The sequence below is a fragment of the Elephas maximus genome, chromosome 12 (genome assembly GCF_024166365.1).
Source record: "Elephas maximus indicus isolate mEleMax1 chromosome 12, mEleMax1 primary haplotype, whole genome shotgun sequence".
NCBI classification, from domain to species: domain Eukaryota; kingdom Metazoa; phylum Chordata; class Mammalia; order Proboscidea; family Elephantidae; genus Elephas; species Elephas maximus.
Window position 1 is genome coordinate 101,786,015 of NC_064830.1, and position 13,742 is coordinate 101,799,756.

At 47.3% G+C, this 13,742-nt stretch overlaps 1 protein-coding gene across 2 annotated transcripts in view; it reads right to left on the reverse strand.

Moving 5' to 3' along the window:
* Nucleotides 1-13,742, reverse strand: part of BAIAP2L1 (BAR/IMD domain containing adaptor protein 2 like 1) — an 83,583-nt gene that overhangs the window by 4,693 nt on the left and 65,148 nt on the right. Inside the window, exons 9-13 of one of the 2 annotated variants that reach the window (XM_049904405.1) lie at nucleotides 12,471-12,618; nucleotides 10,936-11,143; nucleotides 10,407-10,452; nucleotides 10,173-10,250; nucleotides 8,747-8,875 (exon numbers count right to left, since the gene is read on the reverse strand). In XM_049904405.1, the coding sequence (XP_049760362.1) occupies nucleotides 8,834-8,875; nucleotides 10,173-10,250; nucleotides 10,407-10,452; nucleotides 10,936-11,143; nucleotides 12,471-12,618 (522 nt within the window). In that variant the 3' untranslated portion in view covers nucleotides 8,747-8,833. Of the gene's footprint in view, nucleotides 1-8,694; nucleotides 8,876-10,172; nucleotides 10,251-10,406; nucleotides 10,453-10,935; nucleotides 11,144-12,470; nucleotides 12,619-13,742 lie in introns of those variants that run through there. The other variant, XM_049904404.1, reaches the window with a different exon arrangement.

The following is a 13,742-nucleotide window of genomic DNA, read 5'->3' on the forward strand; positions in this document are numbered from 1 at the left end:
TGGAGCTGTTCACAGAACCCCCAGGACCCAAGTGAACTTTAAAGGAATTTAGCCACAATTAACGAGTGGTGTCATGTGGCTGCTTAGCCCTCTGGGTTTGAGAGGAAAGGGGGAAGAGATGCTGTCAGGGCCAAGAAGTTCTCATGTCCGCTGTGTGGAAGTGGGGCAGGAGGCAACTCCTAAGGATGGCAACCTGATGCCACTGAGGGTCGGGGCGACCAGCCTGCACACCCCTAATCCTTCGCGTCTCTGCGGCCCAGCAGCTCCGCCCAGTATCTGTAAGCAGAATGCGCACACGGGCACGAGACACACCAGCCTGTGTGACAGCCCGGACTGGGAACAGTGGACACCATGGGCAGCGGACAGACTTGTCTCACAAACCCACAAGCCAAGGCGGCTGCCCACTGCTCGCCAAGTTCATACCAGAGCACCTCCAGGGTCAGAGTCAATGCAGTCTTGAATTTGAACAGGGACCATACCTGGGGCAGGGCACAAAGGGGCCTCTGGGGGCTGGGAATGTTCTATTTTTTGATCTACTACTACTTTGTACTTCCGGTGCCTTCTCTCTGGGTGATCTAGAAGATTTTCCGTAATATTCTCCCAACCTCCCTGCCCTATGGCAGTGATTACCTGAGCCTGACAGATAAGCTCACCCACTCAACTCCAGAGTCTTGCCCTTGCTGACTCACCATTTCCATGTGAACCTTCTGGAGGCCTTGCAATCGTCACAGCTGCCAAATTGAGCCCTGTCCCCAAACCCGCCCCTCCTCATGCTTTTTTCTCTCAGGGAACAGGGCACCTCCAAGCCACAAGCGGCACGGCCCTCTAGTCTTCCCTCTCCTCCGCCCTCATTCATCAGCAAGGAAAGCCTGCGAGCTCTGCTCTGAAAGATCTCACAAGCCCACTCCCTCATCCTCTCAAATCCACCCCAGGCCTCGCCCCTCTCACTGGTGGGCCCAGAGCCCACCTGTTCTCCTGCCACCCGTGTGCCGCCTCCTGAGAGATCCTTCCAAAGCTCCCTCTGAACTGGTCACTCCACTGCCCAGGGCCCTTCGGCCACACCATGAGGCTTTGGGTCCATCCTGTCTTTGTGTCCTGAACCCTTGCTCCCTCCTCACCCTCCAGAAACATTTCAAGGGTCTCCAGGAAGCCTTTCAAAGTCCTCTATGTGTCCGTGGGCCTGACCTCTGTCTCTGTGTGGCTCCTGCCAGGCCAGAGGCCTTTACATCTGGGTTTACCTGCCTTGTCTGGCTGTGAGCCCCTGAAGCAGGGACCGCTGACCCATCTCCTCAGTACCTGGCACAGTACGGGGTACACCATAGCACAAGCTCAGGACACGTCTGTGGAATTAAATGGGTCTAAATTTGAGTAACAAGTGGCTTGTCTATTGTCCTGTGGCCAATCAGTGGAAGAATTTCTGATCCCTAACAGACATCAGTGGCTGTGCCAAGTTAGCCGCAGGCTTTGTATCTTGTTTTTCTTAAGATTTTTAAAAAAGCACAACCCCAAGGCATTTCTGTCAGTCTGCTTGGGAGGGCCACCTCCCTCGGCCTTACAGAGTGTACTCAGTAAGACAGGATCCCCAAGGCCATGAAGCCAGTTGCCTACAGGGGAGCTTGGCAGGTCATGACAAGAGTGGAACAAGCTGCCATAAGACAGAGCAGTGAAGGTCTTGGGAACTGGAGCAGAGCGTGGCACTCCCAGAAAACAGACGTTGTCAGTGCCTGTCACCCTTCATCCGCTCCCCTTTCCTACTCTACCAGACTTTTGCTTGGGTGTCACCACAGAGCCATGCCTCTGGGGGAAACTATCAGGCCCCTGCTTGCAGGGTAGCCCTGGCCAGCTCAGACCAGCTAGTGCAGTCATGTCCCTGGCCACAGGCAAACACTTAGCGATGAGCCAGGGGCCTCTGCAGTCAAGCCAGAGTGAGCTGGGGCCTGTGAGGATGCTAAGAAGCAGCCCTGGAGCTCCACTGGCCTCCAGCAGCCAGCCCTGTGACATAGAGCCGGCAGGCCTGGGGCAGAGAGATAAAGAGACTGGCCCTAGAAGGCATCCTCTGGCCGTCCTTCTTGCTGCCTTCTCTGGACTTCAGTTTACATAAAACAGAAAATCCCTTCATTTTTAAACCCAGCTTGAGGCCAGCTTCCTGTTACTTGTAACATAAGCAGCCCCCACTGATAGTTATTTTAAATGCTAACAGCTAATTCAAGCCCTCTAAAAAGCCACATGGGCCAAGCAAAACTCACCTGTGGCCAGACTTATCTCCCATGACACAACCTCTGATCTACTTCAGCCCATTTATTCTCAAGATGGGGTGACAGAAGCCCAAAAGGGGAAAAGCCAACCGCTCTGGGTCACAGGGCTATTTGCCGAAATGAAGGAATACATCAAGCCACGTACGTTGTGGAGAGTGGGGACCAATGAGGCTGTGAGGGGCCTGCACCGGGTACCTCCTGCTTTTACAAGGTGTCTCAGTCATGGCAAACACACACTTCCACGGAAAGTTTGTGTGTTGGAGGGCTTACTTTCTAAGGTTTTTAAAGGCCTCGCTATCTGATATAGAAACATTTGGAGGGAACCAACACTTGCTGAGTTGTAACTAAGGTGGATAACCGAGTGGACCTCCTGCCCTCCCTCCAGCTCCACTCCCAGCAGCCCTCCCCTGTGCCTCACAGAGGGGAGCACTGACCTGGGACCTTCTGAGATGCAGCCTCCTGGGGCCACAAGTGCCTTCTAGGTAAGTAGGTTCAGGAACATTCCACTCATGGTGGGTGGCTCCTAGTACCCCGTATTTGGTATACCTAAACCTAACATGCCTGTGACTGAAGAAAACTCCCCGTGTAGCTGATAGGAAGTAATGAGTGTTTATAGGTAAAGACTACATATAAAAATCAGCTTTTCTATATAAAAAAAAATGTTTTGCCAACTCCCATGGATCCCAGTGACTGGCCGGAGATATAACACACTTCCGTCCAGTGTCATTAGCTGGTTGGTTTTAGTTTGGTTTAGGAAAGATAAATTATCATTCCAGTTGGCAATAACTTCTGTGATATAAACCTCCTCAGGCTCTCAGGTGGGGCCGCCTGCTTTTCAGTCCATCTCTTGGGCCTTCATCACGGAAATCTATTCTATTCAGTCTGATCCACACCTGTCTGATGCGGTAGGCTAGGCACAGATGGTTACCTAATTAGAAATCCAGTTCCTCAGGTGCATTATCCACTTCGCAATGCTGCATGTCCCCAGTGGCTACTGTCCTGCATAGTGTAGTTCCAGAACATTTCTGCCTTCTAGAAAGTTCTATCGGACAGCACTGATCTGTAAATTCTCTGGTTTCATTTATTTAAGCACTTCTCGTCCTCCCTTGCTCTCATAGATTTAGATCCTATGCCTCCTGCTGCTTTTGCAAAAGGCTGCCAAGACCAGGAGGTCCGTTAAAAGCAGGCAATTTCATTTGCTCCTGAGGCTATTTTCCAGAGAGTACCACTGATCCTTCCTATGTCCTCCCTGACGCAGGCCTGCCTGTTTTGCACAGCTATGTGCTTACAACCCCTAATTTGAGTTGGGAGTGATGAAAGGTAAGTAGTCTGTCTACTAGAAAGATGGAATGATAGCAGCCAAGGACGTGTGTGAGGTGTCTACTGGTGACAGGGTTGCATTTTCCTCTCTCTCTTGAAGTTTGTGTGGGATCTTCACATATTAATTCAAACAATATAAATTACTTTGGTTTAGCGATAGAAATGGAAGATGAAGTCAGTCATTAAATCTTGTATCTGTGAAGCAGCCTGTACTCATTTTTGGGTTACTACCCTCTTTATTCCAAGATTAGATACAGTTTATTACTTTACAGGCAGGGAAGAGTGAAGCTGGAGGAGAAGGGTGACCAGGTGAGGGCCCCTGACATCATGGCCGATAGTGCCTAGTTCAGGGAGGTGCTCACCTTGAGGCCTTCTTGATTCTTAAAGGCCAGTTACAATTTTCTTGTGACTGATCAGTTGCTGTTTTCCACTATCTCCCAGATCAGAAAACCAGGATAGCAACTTCTCAGTCCCTCAATTAATGTGAGCACCTGGACGACAATGGCACTTGTCTTATCAGTAAAGAGGGACTGCTGTGGGACACCGATTTTAGAGCTGAATTTCTCTCTCAATCTGCTGTGGGACCAAAGAAAGCTGTTGTTATTTTTCCATCCACTCCTCTCTTGTCCATTTCACAAGGCAGACACTCAGGTGTCCGAGGGCAGGGCCCCCAGTCAGAGCTAGAATAAGCCCACCACGCGAGGCACTACCGTGGGCTCACTGGCTCTTACAAACACATTTAATGTGCTATCAGAAAATACTTAACATTTCTTTTTAATACTATTCTAGGTTTTCCAAAATTTCTACCTGCCAACCCCCAAAAATTCCTGTTTTATTTTTTTACAATTTTTATTGTGCTTTAAGTGATGGAAGTCTACAAATCAGTCTCTCACACAAAAACCCATATACACCTTGCTACACACTCCCAATTACTATCCCCCTAAGGAGATAGCCTGCTCTCTCCCTCCACTCTCTCTTTTCATGTCCATTTCACCAGCTTCTAACCCCCTCCACCTTCTCATCTCCCCTCCAGGCAGGAGATGCCAACATAGTCTCAAGTGTCCACCTGAGCCAAGAAGCTCACTCCTCACCAGCATCCCTCTCCAACCCATTGTCCAGTCCAATCCATGTCTGAAGAGTTGGGTTTGGGAATAGTTCCTGTCCTGGGCCAACAGAGGGTCTGGGGGCCATGACCACCAGGGTCCTTCTAGTCTCAGATCATTAAGTCTGGTTTTATGAGAATTTGGGGTCTGCATCCCACTGCTCTCCTGCTCCCTCAGGGGTTCCCTGGTTTATTTTTATAAGCAGAAAAAGTGTTATTTTAAATAAGGGTGTAATGATTAGATAATTTCTACAAAGGGATCCTGAACAAATTTGGACACTGCTCTTTCCAAGTGCAAGACTGTGACAGCCACGTGAATTTCAAAAGGAAACCTCACTTCAATATATGTTTAATGCATCTAGCACGTGACAACATTTGAGGTGACAGGACTGACCAGGTACCCCTCATGGGGAGTGGGGCAGACTGAATGGTCAGAGGAGACAGCAGAGGCAGAGGGTTCACCTCCTGGGGTTGGGAGAAACTTATGGGTTGAAGCACTTCCGCCCAAGGAACTGGGGAGAGGAAGAAGGTGGGGTGCTGCTTGCAATTCTCACTTTACTATAGTTTCAGTCTTCTCTTATGGCAGCCTATTAAGATTCAGCCAACTAAGGCTTAAAAATAATGTTAGGTCATATTTAAACTACCAAATACTAAATAAAGACTACTTTGTCATTATTGGAAGCCCTGGTGGTTCAGTGGTTAAAGCACTCAGCTGCTAACCGCAAGGTCGGCGGTTCAAGCCCACCAGCTGCTCTGTTGAAGAAAGATGTGGCAGTCTGCTTCTGTAGAAATTACAGCCTTTAGACCTGGAAATGCTGGGCTTTTCTACTCTGTCCTATAGGGTTGCTATGAGTCAGAACCAACTTGATGACAGTGGGTTTGGTTTGTCATTATTGAGTATTTGATGTTTGAAAACATGACTTTTCAATTTATCAAATTCAGTGTAGTTCTAAAGAACTACTGCACCACAGCTTTCTCCAACCATTTACCCACATGGCAAAAATACTAAAAATAAAAACATGCCCTCATTTTCTAAAACTGGTGACTGTCTGTGTTGGCTGAGGTGTCAGGGTTTTCATTTATAATTTCAGTACTATGAGCTTTGGGCAAGATTCTTTTACCTTGAAAGGCATTATACAACCTTAATAAAGTCACAGTGCTTGGCACTCCCTATCAATGGCTGCAAAGATCACAGGACTGGGCGGTGTGGTTCTGGAACATTACCATCATCACAAAAAATCCCAGAAAGTTCTACCACACAGTGGCCTCCTGATGGGCGTAGCTGCCACGACCAAAGAAGTAGTCTCGAAAAACAGACAAGCAAACAACAAAGCATGAACTCTGATGAAGCCTTAACTTAGATCTAACTGCTAATTTACCGGAAATGCAGGAGACACAGGAGTGCAGCAAAGAACACCATGTGGGCACAGTCAGCCAAATCCAGACTGGGGACAGGATAAACACCCTGTTCTTCTATACAGTAAGCCAGAAGGCAACAGGCAGAAGGGGAGACCTGCACATGTCATTGTTTTGAAAATACTTTCTGGAGTCAGCTCTCCGGAGTCATTTGGAATGATAAATATGCCAACAATACATCCTGTGGTGGGTGTATCTGAGATGAGAAGCCGGACAAAGACATTTTTGAATGATATCTCAAACACTTGCATTTTCTGGACCAAAATGAGGCAGGACTAAGGCCCACGCTAAAGGGAGGGCACGTTTTCAGAAGAGCACCTGGTCCATGCAGTCATGAGGCTCTGCCCCTGCACCATTCACAGCTGAAGGCCCCAACACGCCGCTGCCTGGTGGGGCAGGGCTGTCGAGCCACACATCCCACTGGAAAGCAGGGCGATGGCTGATGTGTGCATTACTGAAAGTACCCCACGGTAACTGAAAAATAACCAGCGGAGGGGGGGACCCTAACAATAAAAACAGCACGGGCTTAACTGTACCAACTACGTGTGCACTACCATCACCCTGGGTGACTGTCCGTAAGGAGGCGGCATGGTTGCCTGGTGGGCCTCGGGTCTAGCCATTCTGCAGCCCCGGGCACCTTGCTCAGCTGCACATCCTCCAGCACATTCTCACCATCTGATCGTCATCTCCTAGCACCCTTTCAACTCTGTTCACTCCAGCAATTTCTCTCCACTTCACTGACCGCCATGTTCCCACTGTCCATCTAGCTGGACCCCGTGGTCCCGGACACCACAACCCGCCCTCACGAACACCTGGCACTTGCTCCCCCTGCTCCCTTACCAGTGCCGGCGCCCTGACTAACCCCAACCTGAGCAGCTGAATGTTGCTGGAGAAAAGCACACAAGCACACTGACTGGTTTCGCTTGAAATCATGACTCAGCGTCTTAAAGGGCATTCAGTGTCACGCCACATCCTACTCGGCTTCTGTAGCGGGCCCTTTCTCTCTCAAAATGCCTACTTTACAGCTTCTCTCTTTAAGCCTGCTCACCCCCATCTGCCCACCCTCATCAGCTGATGCTCTGACTTCAGCAGGAGAACACAGAAGCTGTCAGACAGGAATTCCCTGCTGCTGCCCAGCTGCATCCAGGCCCACACCCTTGGCCTTCTCGCCTATCCCAGTGGCTGCTGTCCCTGCTCCTGGCCAGGACGGGCTCCCCTTGTGCTCCGGATCCCTTACTAACATCTCTCCTTTTTCTCCGTCATTTCCTCTTTCTCTATTGTATAATCTATACTGAAAATAAATAAATAAAATAAAGACAACAAGAAACCTACATCTTCCCCTTGATGCCACATCATCCTGTAACTACTGCCCCTAGTCATGCCAGGCATGCTCCCTCCTCAGGGTTATTAAACTCTGGCAAACTCCTCTCCTTGGCCCCTACATGGCTGTTCCTCCATGCCATTCAGGTCACCTCCTTAGAGATGTCTGCTGTTGCAGGCACTGTGATATGTCTTCAGGTTCTCTTTCAGGGCGCACTGCTCGCAGGCTGCCTCCGCCCTTGGCGTACTTCAGGCATCACCTTGGCTGAAGATATTGTCCCCAGACACAGCCATATAAGGCCTGACTCCCTTGTCCCAAATCAAGACAGCCCTAAGGCCCATCCTGCTGCTTAGCTCGTGTGGGGCTAGCGGAGGCCCCTGTGATGACTGCATCCCTCCAGCATCTCCCTCTGCCATGGCTGCTTCCTTCCTTCATCCACTCTCACCAGTGTTGGTCCCAAGGGTGTACCCCAGCAAGCACCCTGCACACATCTCAGTCCATGTTCCAGCGCCCAATCTGTACCATCCCGCTGGTGTCACCCCATCCTCTACCACCTCAACTTGCTTTGGTTCCCTGCATAGCTTTTCTCATTGGTATTTGGATCTTTTCTTTTTTTTTTTTAACGTCAGTTTCCTCTCACTAGAATGCATCATAACTCCCGAGGGTGGCAAGAGCTTGTCCTGTTCGTCTTTGTGTCTCCAGAGCCCAGGCCAGAGCCTGGCACTCAGCAGCCCTCCACGCAGTCGTGGGAGGAATGAACGAGGTACCTCCCGGTCTGCATCCTCTCCTGTCCTTCTTACAGGGACCTTCAAGGACGAAAGTGAGCATACACGCGGCACTCACGAGGTGGCTGGCGCACAGTTAACGCTTTCCAAGCAACCGCCAGATTAAGCTCCCACTTTGAACCTTAAGCCTTCCTGCCTTCAGAAAACAATGTGAAATTGGAGGCAACTGCAGAAAAGGTGAATAAATTATCAAAGGGCTTCAGCCATGACCAAGAAGCAAGGAGAGATTAAAAACCTGATGATATCTGGCAAATGATGGATTTACTATGCGTAAATACCAATTTGCAAGATAAAATAAGAACCAAAGAAGGACTGAAGTTCAGGAGGGAGAGGCTGCGTGACAAAGAGAACCTTAAGTAACTACTGAGCAGACACCCCCTGCAGGGACACCACCTTCCCACTAGTGGCCGACCAAAGCTGTCGAGGTGAGAATAATCCAGATTTGGGGTGTGAGTGAGTCAAGCACACGGGATGCGGTCCCACAGCTTTACTCACAGGAGGTAGGGCTTCTGGTCTGGACACCGGAGCTTTAAAGGTAGAAGTGTTTTGGGAAATTTCCGCTCTCTTATCTGCAGCTGCTCTGGTGGACGCACACTCCAGATAATCTGGCGGGGGGATGACAACACTACTTTTCTCAGCTAAGTTCACCGTGCTGATGCTCCTCACAGGTGCGGGGCTAAAAGGAAAGAGATCACAGAATACAAGTTAGATAAGATCCTGCCATCCAGGTCCCAATCTTCCTAAACAGCCTAAGACCAAGAGCTACACAAGAGTCAAAATGAAAGGGGTGAGGGAGGAGGGGACTGCAACACACACAAAAATACCCACGGCGCTGCAATATTTTTACTGGTCTACAAATGTAACTCCAAAAAGTCTTTAAAGTCCTGACAAAAGAAAAGCTGGCGGAAACTGGCTTGATTAGTAGGAGCCGGCTCTTGATCTGTTTAATCTAAGGAGATCAATAAAAAGAAAAAAACGAAGACTACAGCAAAAATCTTGGCAAGTATTAAGCACTTAAGTTTAAAACCCATCGGCATTTTACTTTCCTACAAACGTTAGTCTTATTTTTGGACACGGTGTCATTCCAGCTGTTGGGCTATTTTACAAGGGACGGTGACATGCAGATACAATCAAGAGGCATTGTGGAAGAACCATGGACAGGATCCGGGGAGGTGTCAAGTGGTGACCCCGGGTCTGGCCTGGACAGCTGCCTCAGTTCCCTTACTTTTAAAATGGTGGCCCACCTCAGAGCGAGGTTGTGAGAATTAAATGAGCTACGGACAACACTCTGAATAGGATCTACAAGTGATGACTGTTATTATTATAATAAGCTGGAGTGAAATACACTTTGGGGGTTGTGTGTACAGAGGTGCTAACTGAAGCTCAGAGGTGTAATTCAAGCACTGGGGGTAGATAAGGTGGGCCAGGAAGTACAGAGGAGGAACAGGACTGAGCAGGGACGCCTGAGGAAAAACCAGTGTCCGTGGGATGAGCAGCAGAAAAGCCCACAAAGGTGACTGGAAATGGACTGCTGGTGAAGTAGAAGGAAAAAATAGAGTCCAAGGTAAGACACCAAGGCAGGAGAACATTCCAGACAAAAAGAGTGTTTAACAGTGTTAAAGCCACTGCTAAGTAAATAAAGATGGAAAATGTGTGCACAGAATTGAGTAACCAGAGGTGGTGGATGACAGGGACAGTGGGTTCCAAGGGCCGGAGGGGGTGGTGGGTGCAGAGAGGTGATCTGAGGTGATCTGGGTCTCTCCATCGTAGATAGTCAATAACGCCTGTGGACAATGGGAATTACAAAGGAAATAATGTGGACTAGCAACTTCTCTTTCTTACCATCCCACAGAGCTGAGGATTCTCCATGGAACTGGCTACATTGTCTAGAGTATAATTCTGATATGCCTGGAAATACCGGGTCAAGAGTAAGCCTCCTGTTGCGGGGGAGTATAGGCCACACTCAGGTTTACCTTGGCGTGGGCACAGCCGCTGCTTCCTTTGCATCTTCTTCCAGCAACTTTGTGTATGACGACGGAAACCAACCTCTCCTGCAGGTGAAAAGCAAGAAAAAAAGACCCTTTTGTGGTATGAGTGGCAGACACTCTGAGGAGTGACTCAGTGACAGCACAGGTGCGTATGGGCCCATGTGTGTCACGGAGGCCTGTGTGTGGACTGAGTGGATTAAGGCTTGTAAAAATACATACTTTACTGCTTAGCCTGGTTACAGTAGACTTGTGCGCCAGCCCGTGGCTGAAATGACAAGGATGGTATTTACTATCCATATGTTAAATCTTAACAAAGTATGTCTGATATACAGATTATTCTTGAGAAATCAAGTCACATGCTTTTAATAAACAAAAGAATAGGTAAACCGAATTACTTCCAGAGGTGACTTCGTAGAATCTAATAATCTGTTCAAGCAACAGATAAATGCATAGACACACAGGAAACCACCTGAGATAACATAAATAAACCAAACCCACTGCTACTGATTCTGACTCACGGTGACCCTACAGGACAGAAGAACTGCCCCAAAGAGTTTCCAAGAAGTGGCAGGTGGATTTGAACTGCCGACCTTTTGGTTAGCAACCAAGCTCTTAACCACTGTACCACCAGGCTCCATGAGACAGAATCCTCCAGTTAATTCTAAGTCTAAACAACCTCTCAGCCTAACTCTGGCTAAGGGACTGACATGAAGTGTCCACCCTGGACGGCGTCCATGCAGCGACTTACACCTTGGTGGTGTCATGCTCCCCGTAAAGCCAGCCGTCCTTCTCCTCGGGGATGAGCAGCGTGATGACGTCTCCCTGTGCAAAGCTAAGCAGGGTCTTGTTACTGCCAGCAGTGTGTGGAAAAATGGTTTTCACTTTCTGCTTTTTCATCAGGTTCAGTCCAGTGGCAACAGACACTGATCGCTGTAAGCTGGGGTCCTCAGAAGAATCTGTTAAAAAACGAACACAGCATTAATGGCTATTCAGAAAATGGTAGTCAAGAGGCAAGTTCAAAAGGTAAAATCCAGAAAACCACCCAAACCCATCTGGCCTGCACTCCTCCTACTGGAACTCCAATAGAGTTATACTGTCCGAAACGGCAGGGGCTGCAAGGAACAGGGGCAGACTCATGGCCTGAGGTCTTTCCAAGCCCCCAGGGAAGGCTCCCTGAGGCTAGCGGTTCTTTTCCAGAGCGTATGACAGATTTATGTATCTGCGATCGGATTCTGATCATGGCTGCTCTCTTTGGAGAGGCAAACTGCTTCAACACCAACAAAGGGTCTTGAACTTTTCCTTAAACTGCTCTCTCAATCTGAATCACAAAGGAAGGCTAAGGCAAGAACTCAAACCCAGCTGTCACTGACCAATGCCACAAAGACAAGGAGGAAATTGGAAACGTAGCAGTTCTCACCACCAAGTATGCTCAACTTCTATCTGTGAGCGCAGTAAGGATATGGTGACCATGACATCATGTTTACTGTGCCCTCACTAAGTGCCAGTGGGTGATCTCCAGGCTTTACAACCATGAGCTCAGCTGGCTGTCACAGCAACCCTCTGAGGAGGGCAGTGTTACTGTCCACATCAACAGATGAGGAAACCGAGCTTCAGAGAGGCCGGTGACTCAGCCAGGATCACTGCGCTAGCAAGTGGCGGAGCAGGAAGTCACACTAGGGCAGCCTAGCTCCAAAGCCTACACTTGTAAGCCCTGGGTGGCATGTTCTATGTCACAAGTCAAACACAGGCAGGTACTTATCACTCAAAAAAAAAAGAAAAAAAATTGGACACATATATTTTTTCTTTTTAGATATTTTTTTCCAGTCAAATTCTGCTAACCCAGTAATGCATCTGGCACATTTATTTTAAAACAATGCAAGATCTCTTTCTGCTTTATTCTTGCAAATTCTTCATAACTGCCACACAAAGACAGGGGTCACACCTCACCACACAGATCTCAAGGGTCCTGAGTGCCAAAGACTCTGTAGGAAGAGTGGAGTCTAACCAAAGAAGCTGTCTCAAATGTCTGCCAACAATCACTGGTCCCAATTAGTTGAAATATACATAGTCGACAGTGTTAAGACATTTCGACAGATTTTACCATCTTATAATAAACCCAGATCTTTATTTGTTTTGGGATATAAGTTCCTTAAAGCTAACACTGAACATAAGCTACCATATATGTTTCACTCTACTTCATGACACACTTATCCAAAATACGGCCAACATTTATTTGGAAAAAATTAAAAACATATTAAAAAAGAATCAAACCCAATCTCTTACCTGTTGAATTATTTACCCTTTCTGAATTCTGCACAACTGTTGCTGGGTTATTAAACATATCAATCAGAGGACTAGTATAGGCTTTGGTTGAAGGAGCTGGGGGCATCTTTGGCGGATGTTTTGAAAGGGTGTCATAATCCTTCCCAACCTGTGAACAGTTCGTTATTAGTCTAATATCTATCTGGTGTAACACAGCAAATGAGTTATACAGCTTCCTAGGGTTGTTCTGCATCACGCACTTGAAACTCCACCTGCTTCCCAAAGTTCTCTTAGTTGTAGGGCAAGGCCCATTTTGAATTATTTCAAGAGTACTGCACAAATTTTTTTTTTTCATTGTTTAAAAAAAAAAAGGTTCAACTTCTTTTTTTCTTCTTAATAGCTATATATACCACAGTGTGGGTATCTCACAATTCATGGGCCCGTTCCCTTACTGATTGCATCCAGTTATTTTCCATGCTTTTTATTGCCTATTGGCCAATAAATCTCATTGTCTGTCACTACACACCGATGCCTTTATTTCTATAGAAGAGAGTCCTAAAAAGTAGAACTGCTGGAGGAATATGTGTATTTTAATTTTTAACAGGTTTTGCCAGATAATTTTCCAAAAAGGTTATTGCAGCAATTTACATCCCACTAATAATGTATAAAAGTGGCTGTTTCTCCACATTTTCCCCAGCTTTTGTGTTCTGTTTAATTTTTGATGGGTGGCGCACAGTCTAATACGTATTGTACACTAACAGGAACACTTGGACTTGTATTTCTCAAACACAGGGGAGGTGCAAACTCCTTTCCTATGTTCCTTGTCCATCTGCATCCTTTGTGAATTGCTTGTTCATATCCTATATGTGGATTTTAAATCGGGTTGTCATTTCCAATTGGCATGGCAACAATTATAGAAGCTCACTGTCACATATATTTTTAATTCAGTAAATGATGCATGCCAGGCGCTATTCTCAGCATCAGAGAGGAAAAGGGCTGGAGTGCCCTGCCCTCAGGGAGCTGGCTTCTTGGTTCCTCATCTTGCTTAGGAAGTAAATTCTCCCACACCTCAGGATGTTAGTAATATCATTCTAAATTTTCTTATTTTTATATGGAGTATAAGATATGTGTCTTTGTTTTCCAGATGAGTAGCCAATGATGCGAGCACCACTCATTAAATAAACTATCTTTTTTGCCAACCTGTAACCATTTTTCATATGTGAAGTTTAAATATATATATGTTTGAACCTGTTATTGAAATGCTTTTCTGCCCAAGTAGAGTTGCTTTCTAAT